Below are 22402 nucleotides of genomic sequence, written 5' to 3' on the forward strand. Positions count from 1 at the left end.
CAGGGTCCTGTGCATGATCCCGGCACACGGCACCACCGGCAGCGGGGGCAGACCATCTAAGCCACACCTCCGGCCCGACCCAGGTCTGCCCCCATCTCACCCCATTTACGGAACCATCCAACCCCCTCGGAGGGCGAGCAAGGGCACCTGTTGCTTGTTTTCACTCCCTCACAGCGAGTCCCAAAGAGGCCTTTCCTGAATTTCTCCTTTGGCCTCATCAATTTCTATTGATTACAGACTCCGAGGACCTGAGTGGGTAACAAAAGTGAAACATTGAGAAAATAAACCAAAACACCGTCAACAAGAAAATGGTTAAATAAGCCACGGTATATACAAGGCAGATGTAAGGAACTAATTACATCTTTTTGTATAAACTGGTTCTCCACTAAGGGCAATTTTGCTCCCTGGGGGGACCCCCGGCAGTGTCTGGAGACAGTTTTGAACCTCACGACTGACTGCGGAGGGGCTGCTACTGGGATCTGGTGCAAGGAGACCAGGGATGCTGGTCCACACCCTACAGTGCACAGAAAGGACCCTCAAAAAGGAATGATCTGGTCCTGAACATCAGCGGTGCGGAATTTCAGAAACCCTGGTGTATAAAAACTAAATCTCAAAAATAACGTTGAAGGAAAAGAAAGCTGGCGATGAATCCTAACAGTAGGATGCTGTTATGGCAGTTTTTAAAAACACACAAAAAATAACCATGTGTTGCTTAAGGGCACACACGTTTTAAAAAAGTCTATATACACATAAACTACAAGACTACATGTCAAATTAGAAATGGCGACCTCTGGGGAGGGAGGGGGAGAAATATCTGTACTGTTTTACAAATGTGTGCAGCAAATATGGCTAAGTGTTAAAATCTGTATATTGCTTCTGTATATAAAATCTGTGTACACTTCTTTGAATTATTTCATTAACAAGCAAATATGGAAATGGTGTTTTGTTAAGATTAAGGAATTACTTTGGATCTGGAAATCATTTCTCTGTGAAAATTTACCAATAATAGAATAATAACGATATCATGGTATCTAATGAATGTCTACTCCACATCATGCATCACTCACTCTAAACAGGGTTTCTCCATATCTGCACTATTAAATAATTTTAGTTGTAAGTGTGGCCCCATTCAGGGCAGGGTGTTGAGAAGCATCCCTGGCTTCCACCCACTAGATGCCAGTAGCACCCCACCTCCACCCCCCAGGTGGTACAAAAATTTCTCCAGATATTGTCCAGTGTCCCTGGGGGTAAAACTGTCCCAGGGTTGAAAAATCACTGCTCTAGACCGTTCATTTGTTACTAGAGTCTTTTCTCCCAAGTCCAAGGTCGTAAGTGCTGTCATTCTGCCGCCTGCATTTCAGGGGTCTAAGACTTTAATATGAGGAGGACGACCACAATGATGAGCTGACACTAAAAATAATCAACACCTTTTTTTTTTTTTTGGCCAAACCGCTTAGCATGCGGGATCTTAGTTCCCCGACCAGGTACTGAACCCGGGTCCTCGTCGGTGAAAGCTCAGAGTCCTAACCACTGGACCGCCAGGGAATTCAAATAATAGTCCACACTTTACATCCCACACATCACTTGCTAAATGCACGTACCGTTATGTACGTTCGATTTACAGGCTGGAAATAGGCTCTGAGGCTTAGCAACTTGCCTACTACCACCGGAGAGCTGATTAAGGCTTGGGGCCACGACTGGCGCCCAGCTGAGCAGAAGGTCTGACGGGACACGAGTGAGATAGTAAAAATCAGCTGAGAAAGTACCTGCCCTGTCATTCATCATGCTGGGAAGGCGGATGAAGCCAGCTGCAAAATTAGCAGGAAACGTATCCTCCAAGAACACGCTACAGCTGTAAAGTGTCAAAACAACTCCCTTTTGAGCCATTCCCGTCTACCTCGCTGAATACTCTGTCCATTAAAAGCACAGCTTCTGACCGAAGTCCTATCAGAAGGAAGACAACGTCCGTCTCCTGCCTGTCAGGCCTGATTCTCTTAGATACCAAGAATCCGTCTCCATCTCCACCCAGGTGCAGGGCTCAGTTAAGGGGTTTCCGGACATACAATCCACAGGCATCTTATCTTCGCGGTTCCCAAGGAAACAGGGCCTGGGTCCACGTCGCCGTCCTGACCCAACGCTGACCCCTCTGCACGGAGCTCAGTTTTGCTCTGAGCCAATGGAAAACAGGCTGCATTTACATCTCACCTACACCCACCCTTCCCCAACATTCTACAGTGAGTCCGACCCGGGTCTTAAGGACCAGGGGATCAGAAGGTCCCGCGCTAACCAAAACCTCCGGGGCTGAGTCCAGTCCCACCGACCTTCACCCGGGCGGGACCCGGGAATTCGCGCTTTTAATGACTCCGCCCCCTACTCCTGGAACTGCGCCCCGCCCTCTGACCCATTCCCACCGCCGCCCGCCACTCCTCCAGCCTCGGCCGACGAGCACACGCGGGTCCAGCACCTGCGGTGGACACAGGAAAAACCTCCCTCTGCAGAAGCAGGCTGACGCATGTAGGAAAGCGCAACCCCCGGAGCCCGCTCCCCGACCGCCGCTTCCGCTTCCGTCTCCAGGGCTGCTGGGAGCGGAAAAGGGGGCAAGCCTTCGGCTTGGGCCTGGTGGAGCCCCGAGGATGGGCGAGCTAACAGCATCCTCCAATCGCCGAGCAGAGGAAGGCGATATATATATATATATATATTTTTTTTTTTCCCCCCCGCCCCCCCGCGGGACGCGATTGGGCCCAATGTCCGGCCTCACCCCTCTCGGTCATTCCTGAAACCGAAATTAAGTTGTGGGCGCGGTCGAGGAGGGATCCGCCTTCGTGGGCACGGTTATCGCCTAAAGAGGCCCAGGGACGCTGCTGGGGGCGTGGCCTCCCGCTAATCCCTGAACGCCCAGGTTACTCTGATAAGCAATGGCCGCTCCCATAAGCAATAAATGCTTATTTCTCCGAACATGTTCCTCATGCTAACACACCCGTATAAAAAGACATTCCCATTGTTGGAATGTTTCTCCCCTGAAAGTCTTTTATTTCTTGGGGAAATGGGGTCATATTCTATTCATTTCTCTACGTGTTGCTTTTGTTACTAATATATGCCTTGTGGTATCCTATAGTGGCCACTGGATGGCAACCTAGCTCATGTTTTCACTTTTGTACCTATATATGTATTTGTATTGGGTGTACCCGGGAAAAATGCATGGGGATTCCTCAAAAAAAAATGCTCTTTAAGCATCTCTGTATTCCAGACTCTATTGTCTGCACGGGGGAAGACAGCAGTAAACGAACACAAAAATCCTTGCCCTCATCCTTCTTAGATTCCAGTGGGGAGGGACAAAAATTAACCATATAAAGAGCATATATAATAAATATAATGTATCCCAATGTGGACAGGGGAGTGGCTCTGAGCACCTGCTGCTTCTGCTGCCTCCCCAGGGCCCTGCACAGCTGTTTGATTCCACTCACACACAGAGAAGCCTCTACCCTGCCCTAACCGCCCCCTCTCCCCCTTTAGGGACCCATCCCCAGCCTTTTTCCAGGTTCTAGGCAGGATGCTTCTGGTACAGGGAGGGCTGCCAGGGTGACTGAGGTGAGGCTGGGACAGGCATGGGGGCTCTGCGAGCAGTTCCTGGCTGTGAACTGTCATCTCAGGCACTTGGAGAAGTTCAGATGTGCAGTGGATGGTGTCCAGGATGGGCTGCAGCTGGTTTATTTGCATTAAATTAACAGGTTCAATTTTGGGAGAATTGAAAATTCTTATAAGTCTTCTTTTTAAGGGCATGTCTGTCGATTCAGAAATGATAACTTCATCATAATATAGTGTACACATGTCAGTTCAGAGTGAATCATGGAACTGAATGTAATAAATAAAACTCTACATCTGGAAGGAACACAGGAGAAAAATCTTGGGACTTCCCTGGTGGTGCAGTGGTTGGGCCTCCATGCTCCCAATGCAGGGGGCCCAGGTTCCATCCCTGGTCAGGGAACTAGATCCCACATGCATGCCACAACTAAGAGTTCACATGCCACAACTAAGGAGCCCACCTGCCGCAACTAAGACCCAGTGCAACCAAATAAATAAATAAATATTAAAAAAAAATCTTTGTGACCTTGGGTTAGGCAAAGATTTCTTAGCTAGGATACAAAATGTGGCAAATACACACAAAGGAAAGATAAAGTAGGTCAATAAATTTTTAAACATTTGCTCATTGAAAGGCACTATGAAGTAAGTAAGCAGGCAAGCCACAGGAAGAAGATATTTGTGAAACAGACACTGACAAAGTAACTGTATCCACAATATACAAAGAAAGCGTTCAGGGGAGAAAAGTAGAGACCACAAGAGGGCGCCCTTTCACTAGCAAAACCTTCTAGTTGGCTGTTTCAGAACAGCCACTGAAGTATTTCAGGATAAAGGAGATGTTACCGAAACAAACTGGGTCTGCTCACCTGTGGGCAGTAAAGCCAGTTTACTGACCCGGGTTGTGGCGAAGGAAAGGGTAGTGTTTATCGCAGGCGCCAAGCCAGGAGTCCAGGCAGCTAGTGCTCAAAAGCCCTAGACTCACTCCCCAATAGTTTTCAGGGAAAGGGTTTTAAAGACGGGGTGAGGGACGGGGTGATGTGTGTGCGTGATCAGCTGGTGGACGTTCTTCTGATTGGTTGGTGGTGAGGTAATCAGGCGTCAACATCATAAACCTGGTTCCAGTTGGTCTGGGGTCTACGTGCTTGTGGGCATCATGCAGTTTACTTCATCCACCTAGTGTTTTTTTCAGTATCTCCAAAAAAGCTCAAAGGACACGGCTCAGAATATGATCTATAGCCCTTGAGGAGGTACGGAAGGTCCTTGACTTTAATGGCTAAATCATTGCTATTTCTTCTTGCTTGGCTGTTTTACTTTCTTTCTGCATTTTCTCCCTTCTCTGATTGAATTTATTCTTTGGAACTCGAGGAAGGCCTAGGAGGCTAAAGGTTTTTTTACAGACAAGAGGAAGGTGGAGGACATGGTGGGTGGGTTTGTCCTGCAAAGGCCCCATAGGGTCCTGCTTGGTTACAGGGGCACAGAATGCAATTTACAGAGTTAAGGGGGGAAATATGAATAATTTACATATACGTATGTATATATACACAAAGAGAAGATGAAAAAGCCAAAGGGACAAGATATTAACATTGGGGAAAGTGGATGAATAGTATATTCAGGAGTTCTTGGTCTGATCTTGCAACTTTTCTGTAAGCTTGAAATTATATCAAAATAAAAAGTTCCCCCCTCAAACAGTTTCCTAATTTGTACTAGAAAGCATATAGATTGCCAACCAGTGATCAACATCAGTGATCAATTTTAATTGTCTGTGACCATTTGGTTTCATTTGTTTTACTGTATCTCTGGTTTTATTGCTGTGTTTTCCATGAATATAACTGGTAAGATCATCCCTTTAAGGAATTTTATAATAGCTTATTTGTGGTTGAAAACAATGGGTCCCAAATGAAGCTGCTTCTCTGTGTCACCCTTTTTCTTTTTGTTTTTCATCCTGAATTTTAATCTCATGTTTATTTCTGAAAAGCAGATTGGACAGTGACAGGGGAAATTCATTCATTTAGCTCTACACGATCATTGCTTGGAAGCTGCAGCCCATGTACTCTTTTTTTTTTTTTTTTTTTCTCCCTTGCGGTCCGCGGGCCTCTCACTGCCGCGGCCTCACTCGCCGCGGAGCAGAGGCTCCAGACGCGCAGGCCCAGCGGCCACGGCCCACGGGCCCAGCCGCTCCGCGGCACGCGGGATCCTCCCGGACCGGGGCACAAACCCGCGTCCCCTGCACCGGCAGGCGGACTCCCAACCACCGCGCCACCAGGGAAGCCCCCATGTACTCTGTTATTTTTTTTTTTCATGGCCTCTCATGTTATTGGCATTCCCATCATGAAACTATTTTCTTACGTTTCTGTTAGTATGTCTCTCTTTTTTTTTTACCACGCTGCATGGCTTCTGGAAATCTTAGTTCCCCGACCAGAGATTGAACCCACGCCCTCGGCAGTGACTGGGCAGAGTCCTAGCCACCGGACCGCCAGGGAATTCCCAGTATATCTCTTTTTTAATTGAAAATTTTTATTGAGAGAACTGTAGATTCACATGCAGTTGTAAGAAATAATTCAGAGAGATCTCTTCTACATTTTTCCAAGTTTTCCCCAGTAGTAACATTTTTCAAAACTATAGTACAATGTCACAACCAGGATCTTAACATTGATACAATCTATTTTATTCAGGGGTGTGTGTGTGTGTGTTTGTGTGTGTGTGTATTAAGTTCTATACAATTGTAACACCTGGGTGTGTTCATTTATGCACAGTCAAGATACAGAGTATGTTCATCACCACAAGGGTCTCCTGTGTTGCCCTTATAATCACACCCACCTCCCTCCTAGTTTTCCTGCCACCCTAACCCACGAGGAAGGTTTTTTTTTTTTTTAATTTAAAAAGTTACTCATTCTCCTAGGAATCCCCTAACTAGAAGCACCAGGCTTGAGCTCAGAAATCTGCATGTCAACAAAGATGATCCCGGGACTGGGACAGTAATCCTGGAGCATCTAGTTACTCCTGAAAGCCAGGCAGTGCTCAGAATATGATGGGGGCTTGTCACTACAGCCCAGGAGCCAGTTGGAAGGGGCTCCTACTGGCCAAATCTGGGACAATGGGGCCATTAAAACAATTAAGGAGACGAAAGCCAAGGCCCCAAGGGCAAGGCTGGGGGAGTTCTCCAGGGCTCAAACGATCATTTTGCAAGTGTCCCAGCAAAGACTGTTTCAGGCAAGAATCAGCCCAAGCAAAGGCCCTGAGGTAGTGTTCAAGGACTAGCAGGGAGGCCTGTGTGGCTGGAATAAAGGGACTGAAGTCAGAGGGGTGCTAAAGACCTCATGGGGCCTTCAAAACCCACCTGAGGACTTCGGCTTTGACTCTGGGAGACTGAGAGCCCTGGGAGGTGTTTGAGCAGGGGAGGGACAGGATCTGACTCAATGATAGGGATGTTTTCTATCAACAGGGTCCAATATGGCAGCCGCCAACCACATGTGGCTACTGAGCTCCTGTAAGGAGCTGAATTTTAACTGATTGAAGGTTAAAGAGCCACATTTGACTAGTGGTTACCTCACAGGACCCAGCAGCTCTAAGGGAAGGAGAGAGACAAATAAATAAATAGAGAAACAAGATTCACAAAATGTAAGCGCCTAAAAGAAAATAGAAGGTGAACGGGTGAAAGTGAGTCAAGGTTTTGAGCTAAGGTAATCAGGAAGGGCTTCTTGGAGGAAGTGACGTTCACAGTGAGACATGGAAGATAAGAAGTTCCTGCCACCCTAGAGAGAACAGGGAAGGCTGTTTCAGGAAGAGGGCACAGCATGTGCAAAGGTCCTGGGGCAGGACCGGGCCTGGTGTGTTGGAGGAATAGTGAGGAGGCCCGTGTGTCTGGAGCAGTGTGATCGAGGGGGACAGAGGGAGGGGGTGAGGGCAGGAAGGGGACAGCACAGGTCATGCAGGGCCTAGCTGGCCCCGGGGGAGGACTTGGGCTTTCCCCCCCACCAGGGAGGTGGGAGCCCTGGAGGGCTGGGGGCAGAGGGCGCAGGGCCTGAAGTGGAATCCCTAGGGTATCAGGGGGGCCCCCACATCTCAGGAGTGCATCTCTGGTCCCGAGCCTCTTCCCTCCTGTCCCCGCATGTCTGGAGGAGGCCAGGACCCTGTCAGCACGTTGCAGGTTAGTTGCCTGTGCTAGGAAGGGGCTGTTAGGTGCCAGGCACGGCCCGATGTGATCTCTGTGTGTATGAGGTACTCAAGGGCCTGACTCACACTGCGGGTGGGGAAGGGCAGCTCACAGCTTGGGGCGCCTTGCCCAGGCTGAGCACGGCTTCCACTCCGCTGTCCTCCTGCTACCTGGCCCCTTTCTCCTGGGTGCTGGCAGGACTTTCTGCCTGTGCCGGATGTGACTCCTTCCCCAGCCGCATTCCCAGACTAAGCCCCAGAACAGCACAAGTCAAAACAACAGCGTCCCCACCAGGAGGCAAAGAACAGAAATGAAACACTTGTTTTCACTAAGTGGAGGAAATTGGGAAAAGATCCGTTATTTTACCTTTGCTGAAACCTGTGGTCAGAGTGAACGCAGAACCGTCAGGTCCAGGGTGGGTCCCCTGCAGCCACACGAACTGCACCCCACACCCACCCTGCAACCAGTGGTCGTCCCATCCTCCCTCCGACCACTGCCCATCAAAGGACTGGGGCGGAACCCCCGCGTAAGGTCCGGACAGGACGCCGGTACCTGACCCCGCGGCGCAAGGTGGAGACTTGGATCGTGAGCCATCGGGTAGGACCGGGTCCATGGCTGCTTCCAGCCCTCCTGACTCTCAGGGGCATTTTCCTTGCGGCTCCGCGGCTCAGGCAGGTGAGAGCGATGGGGACAGTACACGTGGGACCGCACGTGGCAGGTGAGCACAGCAGCTGGGCGAGAGCGAGGTCCACGCAGGGTGCCAGCGGGCCTGCCCCCAGCTCTGATTGGAGGGTGCTCTGGGTTCACCCTCTCACGGAGGGCTCTGATTGGACAATTTCCCAAGACCTGCTCCCACCTCTTCAGTGACAGGTCAACAGGACACCTGTGGCTGACCAGCCCACCCCCGACCTGGGCTCTGAGATGAACCTGGTCCCAAGTGGGCACACCCTCATGGAGCCAAATGTGTGTCTTTTTTTTTTTTTTTTTTTTTTTTTTTTTTTTTTTTTTTTTTTTTTTTTTTTTTTTTTTTTTTTTTTAACAATGTATGTGTCTTGATTCAGTTTCCCCAGGGAGCCAGGACTGGACAGGATGGGATGGGGGTCTGGTGACGTCCTGGGCCAGTGGTCTGCCCAATTTAAGATCGCCTTGGGTCTATGCCCTTTGTTTAAGAACAAAGACAGTGACGTCACCGCGTTCGAGGCAGGGTCAGACTGTCAAACGTGTGACCTTTGACATGGGGTGACCTCACTCTTCATCCCCGCCCTCACATCTGGGGCTTGAGGTTAGCAACCCAAGGCTCCACCATGGGAAGCCAGACCATGAGGCCCTAGCCTCCCTGCAGGACTGGTTCTGTCCCACTTGCTGATCTTGCAGAACATCTCAGAGAGGCAGGAGGCATCTGGGATTCCCTTCGAGGACACAGATGCTGGCTGGCAATGGCCATTTTGGGGAGTTTGTTTTACCACAAGGACATCATTGTTGAAAAGCACCATTTTGGGGTCCTCCATCTAGCCTATAAGCTCTGGGGGCTTGCTAGCCCACCAGCAGGCCGGCACCTGTCCTGAGTCCCCCATGGGATGAGCAACCAGTCACTCCAGGACCCAGCCCCCGACCACCAGTGGGTCAGCAAAGCCTGAGAGCCTAACAGGCCAGGGAACAGTCCCACCTATGAGTGCACCCACAGTGGTCAGATTCACCATAACAGAAGGACCCATAAGCCCACCTAGGGAGCACCCCCAGAGCATATAGCACAGGTGTCCAGAAGGGAGTTTGCATCTGGGCACCATAGGTTGTCTCTTACATTAAAGTCACAGCTACAAGACTGGGAAATGAAACTGACCTACCTAATATATAGAAATAGACACAGAGAATTAGACAAAATGAGGAGAAGAAGGAATATGTTCCAAATGAAGGAACAAGACAAAACCCCAGAAGAAGAACTAAGTGAAGTGGAGATAAGCAATCAAATGAATAAAGAATTCAAGGTAATGATCATAAAGATGTTCAACAAACTTGGAAGAAGAATGATGAACACAGCAAGGATTTTTATAAAGAGTTAGAAAATATAAAGAAAAACCAGTCAGGGCTGAAGAATACAATAAATTAAATTTAAAATACACCAGTAGGGAGCTTCCGTGGTGGCGCAGTGGTTAAGAATCCGCCTGCCAATGCAGGAGACACGGGTTCGAGCCCTGGTCTGGGAGGATCCCACATGCCGCGGAGCAACTAAGCCCGCGAGCCACAACTACTGAGCCTGCGCTCTAGAGCCCATGAGCCACAACTACTGAGCCCCTGCACCACAACTACTGAGCCTGCGCTCTAGAACCCATGCTCTGCAACAAGAGAAGCCACGCAATGAGAAGCCCGTGCACTGCAACAAAGAGTAGCCCCCACTCGCCTCAACTAGAGAAAGCCCGTGCGCAGCAACGAAGACCCAAGGCAGCCAAAAATAAATACAATTAAATAAATTTATATAAAAAATACACTAGTAGGAAATAACAAATGCTGGAGAAGGTGTGGAGAAAAGGGAACCCTCCTACACTGTTGGTGGGAATGTAAATTGGTGCAGCCACTATGGAGAACAGTACGGAGGTTCCTCAGGAACCCTCCTACTGTTGGTGGGAATGTAAATTGGTGCAGCCACTATGGAGAACAGTACGGAGGTTCCTCAGAAAACTAAAAACAGAATTACCATATGATCCAGCAATCCCACTCCTGGGCATATACCTGGACAAAACTGTAATTCAAAACGATACATGCACCTCTATGTTCATAGCAGCACTATTCACCATAACCAAGACATGGAAACCACCTAAATGTCCATTGACAGATGAATGGATAAAGATGTGGTACACGTATACAATGGAATACTATTCAGCCATAAAAAAGAATGAAATAATGGCATTTGCAGCAACATGGATGCAAGTACAGATTATCATACTAAGTGAAGTAAGTCAGACAAAGACAAATACCGTATGATATTACTTATATGTAGAATCTAAAATATGACACAAATGAACCTGTCTATGAAACAGACTCACAGCCAAAAATTAAAAAAATAAATAAATAAAAACTTACGAAAGGGAAAAGCACATAGCCAAGAATACTCCACCCAGCAAACTATTATTCAGATTTGAAGGAGAGATAGCGTTTTTGAGACATGCAAAAGCTAAAAGAGTTCAGCACCTCTAAACCAGCTTTACCAGAAATATTAAAGGGACTTCTCTAAGTGGAAAAGAAACTATCACCACTAGAAATGTGAAAATTAGGAAAGGAAATATCTCTTTGGTAAAGGCAACATACAGTAAAGGTAGTAGATCAACCACTTATAAAGCTAGTAGGAAGTTTAAAAGACAAAAGTAGTAAAATCATCTACATCCACAATAAGTAGTTTAAGAATACACACAAAATAAAAGATTCAAAATATGATGTCAAAACATTACATGTGGGAATTCCCTGGTGGTTCAGTGGTTAGGACATGGCGCTTCCACTGCAGGGAGCATGGGTTTGACCCCTGGTTGGGGAACTAAGATCCCACATGCCGTGTGGCACAGCAAAAAAAAAAAAAGAGAGAGAGAGAGAGAGAAAGAGAAAGAAAGAAAAAAACATTAAATGTTGAGGGGAGGGTAGTGGTGGTAAAGATCCAGGGTTCCTAGAAAGCATCTGAACTTAAGATATGAACTTAAAATAATCACATATATATAGGGTGTTACACAAAATCTCATGGTAGCATAAACCATAATCTATAACAGATATACACATAGAAATGAGAAAGGAATCCAAACATAACACTGAAGATAGTCATCGAATCACAAGGGAAGAAAGAAAAAGAAAGGAACAAAAAAAGAACTACAAAACAACCAGAAAACAATAAACAAAGTGACAATAAATACACACCAATCAATACTTACTTTCAATGTAAATGGACTAAATGTCCCAATCAAAAGAGGGCCTGAATGGATCAAAAATACCAAGACCCACATATATGCTGCCTACAGGTGACTCAATTCAGATCTAAAAACACACACAGACTGAAAGTGAGGGGATAAAAAAAGGTATTCCGGGCTTCCCTGGTAGTGCAGTGGTTGAGAGTCCACCTGCCAATGCAGGGGACACGGGTTTGTGCCCCGGTCTGGGAAGATCCCACATTCTGCGGAACAGCTGGGCCTGTGAGCCATGGCCGCTGAGCCTGCACATCCGGAGCCTGTGCTCTGCAATGGGAGAGGCCACAACAGTGAGAGGCCCGCGTACCGCAAAAGAAAAAAAGGTATTCCATGCAAATGGAAATGAAAAGAAAGCTGGGGTAGGAATACTTAGATCAAACAAAATGACTTTAACAAAGACTCTAACAGGAGACAAAGTAGGACATAACATAATGATCAAGGGATCAAACAAAAAAGAAGCAATACTAGTTGTAAATATTGGAGCACCCAATTTAGGAGAGCCTAAATACATAAAATAAATATTAGCAAACAAAAAGACAGGAAATGACAGTAACTCAATAGTAGGGAACTTTAACACCCCACTTGCATCAATGGGCAGATCACCCAGACAGAAAATCAATAAGGAAACACTGCCCTTAAATGACACATTAGATCACATTATATATATATATATATATAAACATTCCACCCCCAAATGCAGAATACACATTCTTTTCAAGTGCACATGGAACATTCTCCAGGATAGACCACATGCTAGGTAACAAAATAAGTCTCAATAAATTTAAGAAGATTGAAATCAAATTAAGTATCATTCCTGAACTCAACAGTAGGAGACTAGAAATCAACTACAAGAAAAAAACATGGCAAAATCCAAAAATACGTGATGGCTAAATAATATGCTACTAAATAACCAACAAGTGACTGAAGAAAGCAAAGAGCAAATAAAAAAGTAACTGGAGACAAATGAAAATGGAAACACAACATTCCAAAATCTATGGGATGTAACAAAAGCAGTTCTAATAGGGAAGTTCACAGTGATACAAGCCTACCTCAGGAAACAAAACAAATCTCAAGTAAACAATCTAATCTTACACCCAAAGGAACTAGAAAAAGGAGAACAAACAAAACCCAAAGTTAGCAGAATGAAAGAAATCAAAGATTGGAGCAGAAACAGAGACAAGAAAAAAAGAACAGATATATGAAATTCACAGTTGGTTCTTTGAAAACATAAATGGTATATACCATTTTTGTGTGTGTGTGTGTGTGTGTGTGCAGTACGCAGGCCTCTCACTGTTGTGGCCTCTCCCGTTGTGGAGCACAGGCTCCCGACGCGCAGGCTCAGCAGCCATGGCTCACGGGCCCAGCAACTCCATGGCATGTGGGATCTTCCCGGACCGGGGCACGAACCCGTATCCCCTGCATTGGCAGGCAGATTCTCAACCACTGCACCACCAGGGAAGCCCGGTATATACCATTTTATATCAACTATCTTTCTTTTGAAAATGGTTAGTTATCCATACCCTTGTAGGACAATATCATTTTCACGTATTGATTCAACTGCTAGCAGTTACTTTCACTCTTTGGACCAATGTTTCTAGTAACATTTTTGAAAAAAATTTAATTTGTAGTAAACCTAATAAGTCTTATTGGTTTATGTTCTGTTTCAGCTTGTCTTGATCTCATCTCCATCCTGACACACTTAGAGTTGGACTCATCACACTCCAGCACTATTCTCCATGGGTGACAACCTGCATCTCAGTTATAGCAACTCAATCATGCTGGGTTTTGTTTTTTCTGTGCAAAACAATGGAGGAACCATTGACTCTTCCTCTCACCCAAACTTCCAGCCATCAAGAAATTCTAATAGTCCGAGTTTCAAACTATGTCTGGTCTCTAACCCCATACAACACTGCCACTGCTACCAACCCAGTCTGATCTACTACCTTGACTGACAACATCATCCTAGTGCCTGTTCTCAAGGAAACAGAAGGATCTTGTGAAGCTGCCTCATCTGGTCAATTTTAGGCTCCATGTCACTCACAGCCAATGTCAGTGCACCATGGCAGGCCAGTGCATCAATACATGATGTGCCTACCACCCTCACACTCTCCTCTGACCTCTGCTATTGTTCCATCATTTCACTCTGCTCCAGGTGCACTGGCCTCTGGCTATCCTAAAAATACCTAAGGTCTACTGCTGCCTTAGGAACTATATTAGTCTACTCAGGTCCCCTAACAAAGCAATGGAGTCTGACATTCTGCAGTCAAGCTGTTGGCAGCACTGGCTCCTTCTGGATGCTGTGAGGGAGAATGTTCCAGGCCTCTCTCCTAGCTTCTGGTGGTTGCCAAAAACCGTTTGCATTCCTTGGCTTGTGGACAGATCATGCCAATTTGCTCCTTTTTACCTCATGTGGTGAGGACATATCTATCTTCTGTGCAGGTCTCTGTGTCCAAAGTTCCCTCTTTCTAAAAGGATGTCCATCGTTGGACCAGACCTACTCTAATCTGTTATGAACTCGTGTTGAGTATATCTGAAAAGACCTGTTACACAAAAATTCAACTGATCATATTTAAAAGATTTAATTGTCTTTATTAAATGAGTCATGAATTGGACAACATCTCATCTGGCAAGTAGAAAGGAGCTCCAAAGAGCTATAGAAAATGAAAGAATGAGGTGGAAAAAAAGAAATTATCGTCAAAGAATGCATTGTTTCAGGCAAAGTCACCTTCCTAAGGGAAACCGAAGGGGACTACCAGTGGAGTACCTCTTACAGTTGACCAAGAGATGCCAGGTTGGCTGGCTAGAGGTTACATTCCTGGGAAAGGTTGACATTGCTATTCAGTTAGGTATTAAGACTTGGTTTGCTGCAGTGGGGCTGGGGCCTAACACAAGTGACTCCATTTGAGGCCTGTAGTTTCCTTTTTTAAACATTTCCCTCTTTTGATCAGTCTCAGCTTTACTGAGAAATGTGTTCAAAATTTAAGGCATTAGTACCACTCAGCTGTTACCCTGTAGTTCTAACAGCTTTGTGAATTTTGTTGATCCTTTGTGTGGTATCCATATGTCATGACACTTTTTGCTTAATCCTTGTGATATTCACAGGTCACAGCTTTAGGTTTCCATTTTGAATTTGGTCATTCTCTTGTTTCTTTTCTGACATTCCAGTCTTAGATCATTTATTTGCTTGGTGGTTCGCAGCTATGAACACATATTAGAGACTCTTGAGGGGATACAGTGCACCAGAAAGTGTATTATTAATAGTGAAAAAAGATAATGCCCAATGTTCAGAGTGCACTTTACAGCCACATTCTCCATGGCCCAAACCAATCAAAATCAAATAAGTCAAAGAAAGACCCCACCAAAAGAGTCACCTCTTTCAGCCAAGGGGCTCACTCAGTGAGCTCAAGTAACTGAGTTTCAACTTTCCCAGAAATGTTGATCCAGGTGCAGCAGGTTGTGTTGGTCACAGCACAAACCTAATTACTGCAGACTTCCCAAGAGGAAGCTCTGTGTGCACCACCAGCAATTTCTGTGGAATTGTGGAGTAGGGAAAGGGTTGATCCAGCAGACCTCAATAAATGGGGACTGTGGAATAAGAGCTCCACATGGTTGGGGAACTGCAAGCTGCTACTAACAGTCCCCATGTGGATCTTGGGACAGAAAAAAGGGTTGGAGTTTTCCACTCAAACACCTGGAAATTGCAAACTAAAAAGCCAATTAGAGTGAGAGCTCAAGGGAAAGAGAGTAGAGATCAGAACCAAGAGGAACTTACCCATAGCCCTCAGAGATAATGAGAAAGACAGTGAACTCAAAGGGTTCCCTCATACCACATCTGTGTTTCTCATTGTCCCCAAATGCCATCAGAAGTTCACCTCAGATCCTATCACTGCCACCAAATCTGCCAAATAACAAAAATTCAACTGAGTAACTTTGAAACATCTAATAGGCTTTATTAAACGACTCATGAATCAGGCAGCATTTCATCTAGCAAGCAGAAAGGAGGTCCAAAGACCTGCAGAAATAATGGTTTTGTAAAGACAGAGAAGGGGCAGAAAAAGGAAAGTTATTAGCAAAGAGTGCATTGTTTCAGGCAAGGTCACCCTTCTGAGGGGAATAGAAGTGTGGGCAGTCTGTCAGTGGTATACCTCCTACTGTAGACCAGGAAATGCCAGGTTCACTGGTTAAAGGCCACATTCCTGGGAAAAGTTGACACTGCAATTTGGTTCGTTATTAAGTCTTGGTTGGCTGCCTAACACAAGTGACTCCATTTTGGACCTACTGTCTCCCATTAATCAGATTTTATTTCCAAAAAAGATCATATTCTGAGGTTCCAGATGAACATAAAATTTGGGGGGACACTACTGAACTCGGTATATGTATACTTTTCTATATTTTATAATCCATTTAAGTATCAACTTCCAGTGTTACCTGAAATAGTTATTTTATTGTTCTGCTTATACTATATTCTGGAACCAGAAATATTTTATACATATATATACTTTATATATATACATATAATCTCCATCTTCATATCCCTCTAACCCCTACTGTGCTACTTATGAAAGGTCAATGAAAGGTAGATATGGTTCTATTGCATTGCGTTATTTCATTGTGGGTAAGGCTGGGATGTATACTTCCCAGAATCGTCTTTATAATTTCGGGTTATAATTCACCAATAGCCTAATTTGCAAGAGATTTGGAAGGTACAGGTAAAGAAGCTATTTCTCTCAGTACTATAAGCCATCATGCAGATAGACGGACCAATGCATAGGGGATTGTTGGACACCAACTTGCAGCTTGTTTTTCTGATTATTGTATAATTATTGACAACTCTGGTCTATCAAGTATGAATACAAACAAAACATTTAAAAAATGAAATAATTAAACACTGGGTAATCACATATATAAATGCAAGGTAAGTAAATATAGTAGGTTTATGGCTTAGAGAGCAGTCAGCTATAAGAGAAAACATGGGCTTCCTTGGTAGTGCAGTGATTAAGAATCCACCTGCCAATGCAGTGGACATGGGTTCGATCCCTAGTCTGGGAAGATCCCACATGCCGCAGAGCAACTAAGCCCGAGTGCCACAACTACTGAGCCTGCTAGAGCCCATGCTCAGCAACAAGAGAAGCCATGACAATGAGAAGCCTGTGCACTGCAACGAAGAGTAGCCCCCACTTGCCTCAACTAGAGAAAGCCCATGCGCAGCAACGAAGACCCAACACAGCCAAAAAAAAAAAAGAGAGAGAGAGAGAGAGAGAGAGAAAACACTCACAATAGGCCAAATACATTCAAAAGTGCTTACTGCAATCATAGAAGTAACCAGAAACAACAAATGTAGGGTCAGTGCAGCCTCAACAATGCAACCAGGGAAGTAAGTTTCCTGCATTTGGTTGGGAAGGAAACAGCCTCTCTACTAAAGGAACAAGATGCTTTTTACAGAAATCACATAATTATGAGAATCATCGGACATGAAGGCGGGGGGGTCACAGGATATGAGTAAATCACTAGGTGATCTTCTGAAGCCTGAAGAAGTAGGCTGATGGACACCAAAGAGCCATAGGAACATGCAAGGATCTGTGCGCACTTGAAAACCAAAGACGATCCATGAAGGAACTTGTAGACAAGTGTGGAATCTGCTGCCCAACAGGGAACTAACATCAAACACATGTCTGGTTGGGAGCTGTTCCACATGGGCAGAGCCAGAAGTCAGAAAACGGTGCTGGAACCCAGGCTCACCAGGTTGCCATGCATCTCTGTCTCCTGATGGTACAGAACACCCGAGAATCATGGTTTCCCCGCTTCTGCTTTCCAGACCTCATTCATCTTCTTTTTCCCCATGAACTTTAACTCAGAACCACTAACAGAAGGACTCTGGATATACAGTTTCCCACCTCACCCAAGCTGACAACACAATTCAGTAGAACCGTCTGGACAGGAGCTTTCATCTTCATGCCAGCAAGTCACTCTTCTTAACTCCATGGATCATGTCCAATTTCCAACCAAGATCATGGACATGAACAGAGGCCAAATTTATGAACATAATCAGATGAGACAGAATGACCTCCAAGACCTTGCACAATTACTAATTTCTGTGAGAACATATATGCAACAAGGAAACATGGAAAAGACACACCTTTCAGTTTAATACTCCAGGGGAGGGTAAACATTGAGTCAGAAAATTCCAGTATCTGTAACAATAGACCAGGAAAGACATTTCAACAACACAGGTCTCATGATCACATACGAGGAAAACAATGGGACATAAGAATCAAAAATTTTTTCATCTAAAATTATACCAAGTTGCACCTGAAAAAACCCCCAAAACCAAAAACCACTTAACATCCCTGGGTTCAAAAGACACTATAATGGAAACGAGACAAGTTTTATATGAGGTACAGATGAAAGGAACATGGAGGGTTAGTTAATTATCTTAAGTGTTCAGATCAGCAACATGAACTAGAAATTAATACACTGGGATCCCTATTCAGGATGAGGCACTTACAAAGGAAAAACCATGTTTATAACAAAAGATTTCTGTTGTGCCCTGAGTTTTCATTTACAAAATAAGTGAAGTGCTGAAGGTTTTTCCACATTCTTTCCATTCATAAGATTTCACTCCATGTGATTGCTTCCATTTACAATGAGGTTTTAAGGGAGAAAGAAGGCTTCTCCACAGTTTTGTATTCAGAATTTTCACCAGTGTGTGTCTTCATGTGTCTTTGCTGGGATATCAGATACCTGTAGGCTTTCCCACACTGCTGACACTGATAGGGCTTCTCTTCACTGTGTGTTTTTATATGTTGTCAAAGGGATGAGGAAGTAATAAACATTTTCCCACATTCTGTATATTCATAGGGTTTTACTGCACTGTGTGGTTTCACATGTTTTGTAAAGTATTTGGGACAACTGTAGGATTTCCCACATTCCTTACACGCATAAGGTTTCTCTCCGGTGTGGATCCTCACATGTCCTTGCAGGGATTTGAGATAGGGGAAGGCTTTGCCACACTGCTTACATTCATAGGGCTTTTCTCCACTGTGTGTTCTCATGTGTTCTCGAAGGTAAGTGCACCAACTGAATGCTTTGCCACACTGCTTACATTCATAGGGTTTCTCTCCAGTGTGCATTCTCACGTGTTCTCGGAAGTGTGAGATGCGAGTGAAAGCTTTCCCACATTCTTTACATTCATAGGGTTTCTCTCCAGTGTGAGTTCTCACATGCCGTGCAATCTGGGAATAATAACTGAAGGATTTCCCACATACTTCACAAACGTGGATTTTCTGTCCATAATGACCTCTCACATGTTGCTGGACAGATGACAGGCAAGTGAATGATTTTTTAGATTTCTTACACTCTAAAGACTGTTTGCTACTGTGACTTTTTACATATCTTTTAGATGTTCTCCCATCATCCTGACGTTTGTCAGTTTTCTCTACAATGTCTGTTCCACCAGGAGGATTTAGGCATGAGACACAGGTGCAGGTTCGCCCACATTCTTCACATGGATGAGGTTTGTGTCTGGTGTGAGATCTTTGCTGATTCCTCTGGAAAGAACAATCCCTGAAGGTTTTTCCACACTTAGTGCATTTACAGGGCTGAATTGCAGTCAGATAACCCTTATGCACTGTAAGATGTGTAAGCTGGTTCTGGGTTTCTAGACATTGATGGCCTTCTTTACCTTCACAGAGACTCTCCACCAAATGATTTCTGTTCAATAGGAAGCACAGTATTAGGGATTAACAATAATGATTTCTTTATTAATAATTTATTGATGGATGTTAATGATTATTTTGACTACATATTTGCCATGTGCACTGAACTGGCATGTTTTTGGCACTCTCTGCATTGTGACAAAGTTCAACAAGTTTAATGCTCCAGCTGAGGGCTCAAATAGAGACATAACTTTCAGTGTTTTTTACATACTGGGTTTCCTGATCATTGAAATTTCCTACTGAATTAAGTTTCAGATGCTCAATGTCTACATCACATTTATAAAAGTATTGTGTTGTAAAAAACTCTGTGAGTACACAATTGTTTAGCTAGGCTTATATCTTTTATTTAATTTCAAGTGAGTCTAACACTCTGCCGAGATCCCCCTTCTCCTTGTGGGAGTGCCACTCACCTCAAATGCCTCTCCTGGGTTACACACTGATCTCTCATGTTATGAAATGCCCAGTTTTCTCCCAAAAAAGAGCAGGAATCATTTCTTGTGAATCTTACTATTTTCTCTTCACTCCATAGTCCAGTCTCCAAAATATCCCAATGAGCACTTGATCTACTGGTTTTAACTTGAGGGCAAGAACCTGCAACAATTGGTAACATAACTAAATCCTTGGGAAAGAAATGGTGGGATAAAGGAAAGAGTCCATTTGTACTTTTTTTCCATTCGCTGATTCAAAAATGTAAAATAGTTTTATAAAGGAAGGATATATGTGTGATATTGTGATTTATAAGAAATATATACATATATATTTGGTCATTCAGATGACCAACATACACTTCTCACATAAATCAGGTCCTCATCCACAGTTCCCTGCTCACAGCTCCCAAAACCTTTGGAATTTCCTGACTGATAAAAGCAATGGAATAATATTTGATCTCCTGTTCTCAGTTCCTGAAAATGCTCCAGGGTCAGAAGGGTGAAGTAAGTGTTGTTATTCGTAACAAGCCCTTTCCATCACAATTGGGTTTATATTCATGAAGGTGACTGTTGAAAAGCAGCGCAGGATGGGGGCTGGTTGCCAATGGAGACACCATGTGACTAAAGCGTGGAATTTTCAGTCCCACTCACACCCCCAGACACCCCAGCACCTCTGGGGAGGGGAGAGGAGCCAGAGTTTCAATCACTTGCCAATGGCCAATGATTTAATCAATCATGCATATGTAATAACGCCTCCATAACCTCCCCCACCCCAGCAAAAAGAAGTTCAGAGAGCATCTATGTTGGTGAAAACACGGAGATGATGGGAAGACTGGCACCTGGAGACAGCATGGAAGCTCCGAGCCCTTCTGACATATACTGCCCTATGCATCTCTTCCATGTGACTGTTCCTGAGTTATATCCTTTTATAATAAACTGGTGATGAGGTACATGAAATGTTTCTCTGAGTCCTGTGAGTGTACTACTAGCAAATTAATTGAACCTGAGGAGGGGGGTCACGGGAACCTCTCTCATTTATAGTCAGTTGGTCACAAGTACTGGTAACAACCTGAGCTTGAAACTGGCATCAGATGAGGGCGGGTGAAGACCAGGGGTGAGTCTTGTAGGACCGAACACTTAAGCTGTGGAATCTGAGGCTACCATGGGTAGATGCTGTCAGAATTGAGTTGACCAGTTGTGAGGAGCCTAAACACACAAACACAGATACACACATGATGCAATTGGGTCCAGAACCTAATTTATCACTCAAGCAAAGAAAAACTCTGAAGACCTCATCTGTTTGGAACTTTGGCAATGGTAGGGAAAATGAGTCAAAATGGCAGCCTGTCCACTAAGAAATACCTCAAAAAGAATGGAGACTGATGTCGAGATCAATATTACCAGGGAAGCAAAGTAGGAAGAAACTGGGCAAAATGCACATTCCCAAATGCTCCCTTTATAAAAGGAGCTACAGAAAGACTTCTCAAGCAGGAAACGATGGATGAAAAGTCCAACAGGGAAGCCAAGTTAAGGACAAATGTCACCTTCTCAAAGACAGAGTCATGTTTCTAACAGTTATGTCCAAATATCTCTCCCTGATCCAGAACCTGCTCCTCCTGAGAGGTGTGCCCTCCTGGTGATCGCAGGCACAGAGGCCCTAGACAAAGCCTATCTCCACTGACCCAGCTGCCACTGGGAGATCGGATAGTGCGTGGCTACTGTCCTGCTTGCGGAGAAAAGCTCCTCACAGGGAGGATGGAGGACAACAAGCCCTCCATGAGATGGGCCGATTCTCTGGTTCTCATGTCACTGAGTATGGGTGAGTTTGGGTTTAACTGCAGCAAGATTATCAGGTCAAATGTGTACTGATCACAGTGTAACTTTCACAGGGTGAAAACCGTAACGCTGCTCTCACTGCCCCAAAGTGACACTGGAGACCACGCTCCCATTTACACAATTAGGGAGCCTCAGGATCCTGATCAAGAGCAATAAAAATCAATTCAATATAGAAATATTTATTGTCATGGAAAAGCTATTTGACTCTAGGTAGGTTCTATAAAGGTGGGGACCATGTCTGCCTGTTCTTCAACATATTCCTATTCCTTGGTTCCAGTAAGAAAGAACACTGTAAGAAATATTTGTTCCCTAAAGACTAAGTGCAGGGAGGAAGCCGTCCTCACCCACGGAGGCCAGGTTCCTGAAGGTCTCCAGCATCACGTCTCTGTAGAGCTTCCTCTGAGCCGGGTCCAGCAAAGCCCACTCCTCTGCGGTGAAGTTCACAGCTACGTCCTCAAAGCCCACCGAGTCCTGAAACAGCCACAGGTTCCGTGTCAGCAAGGCTCCCTCTTCACCCCCGTGTGTGGGAGGATGGGGAGGCTGGCAGTCGGGAACTGGCCTCAATTCCCAGGACTCCTGAGCTTACACTCTTGTGGGAAATGAACACACCCAAGCCAATCAAATGCATTTTACTCAGTGATGGTAAGTGCTGGAAACTGAAGCAACGTGTAACAGCAACAATAGATGTAGCCTTATAGACACATGATTAACAAGAACTGTTTTTCACCAAATATAAAATAGATAAAC

The 22402-nt window shown here is 45.0% G+C and overlaps 1 protein-coding gene across 1 annotated transcript; it reads right to left on the reverse strand.

Moving 5' to 3' along the window:
• Positions 1-2370: 2370 nt before the first annotated feature.
• On the reverse strand, positions 2371-22283 carry LOC103072050 (protein krueppel-like). The gene is made up of 5 exons (XM_007460717.1): positions 22242-22283; positions 22000-22126; positions 20471-20492; positions 18611-19386; positions 2371-2579 (listed from the first exon to the last, which is right to left on the reverse strand). The coding sequence occupies exons 1-5, from the start codon at positions 22281-22283 to the stop codon at positions 2371-2373; spliced, it is 1176 nt and encodes a 391-aa protein (XP_007460779.1).
• Between the last annotated feature and the right edge of the window lie 119 nt (positions 22284-22402).

Source organism: Lipotes vexillifer, unplaced genomic scaffold, assembly GCF_000442215.2.
Source record: "Lipotes vexillifer unplaced genomic scaffold, Lipotes_vexillifer_v1.1 scaffold1011, whole genome shotgun sequence".
Taxonomy (NCBI): domain Eukaryota; kingdom Metazoa; phylum Chordata; class Mammalia; order Artiodactyla; family Lipotidae; genus Lipotes; species Lipotes vexillifer.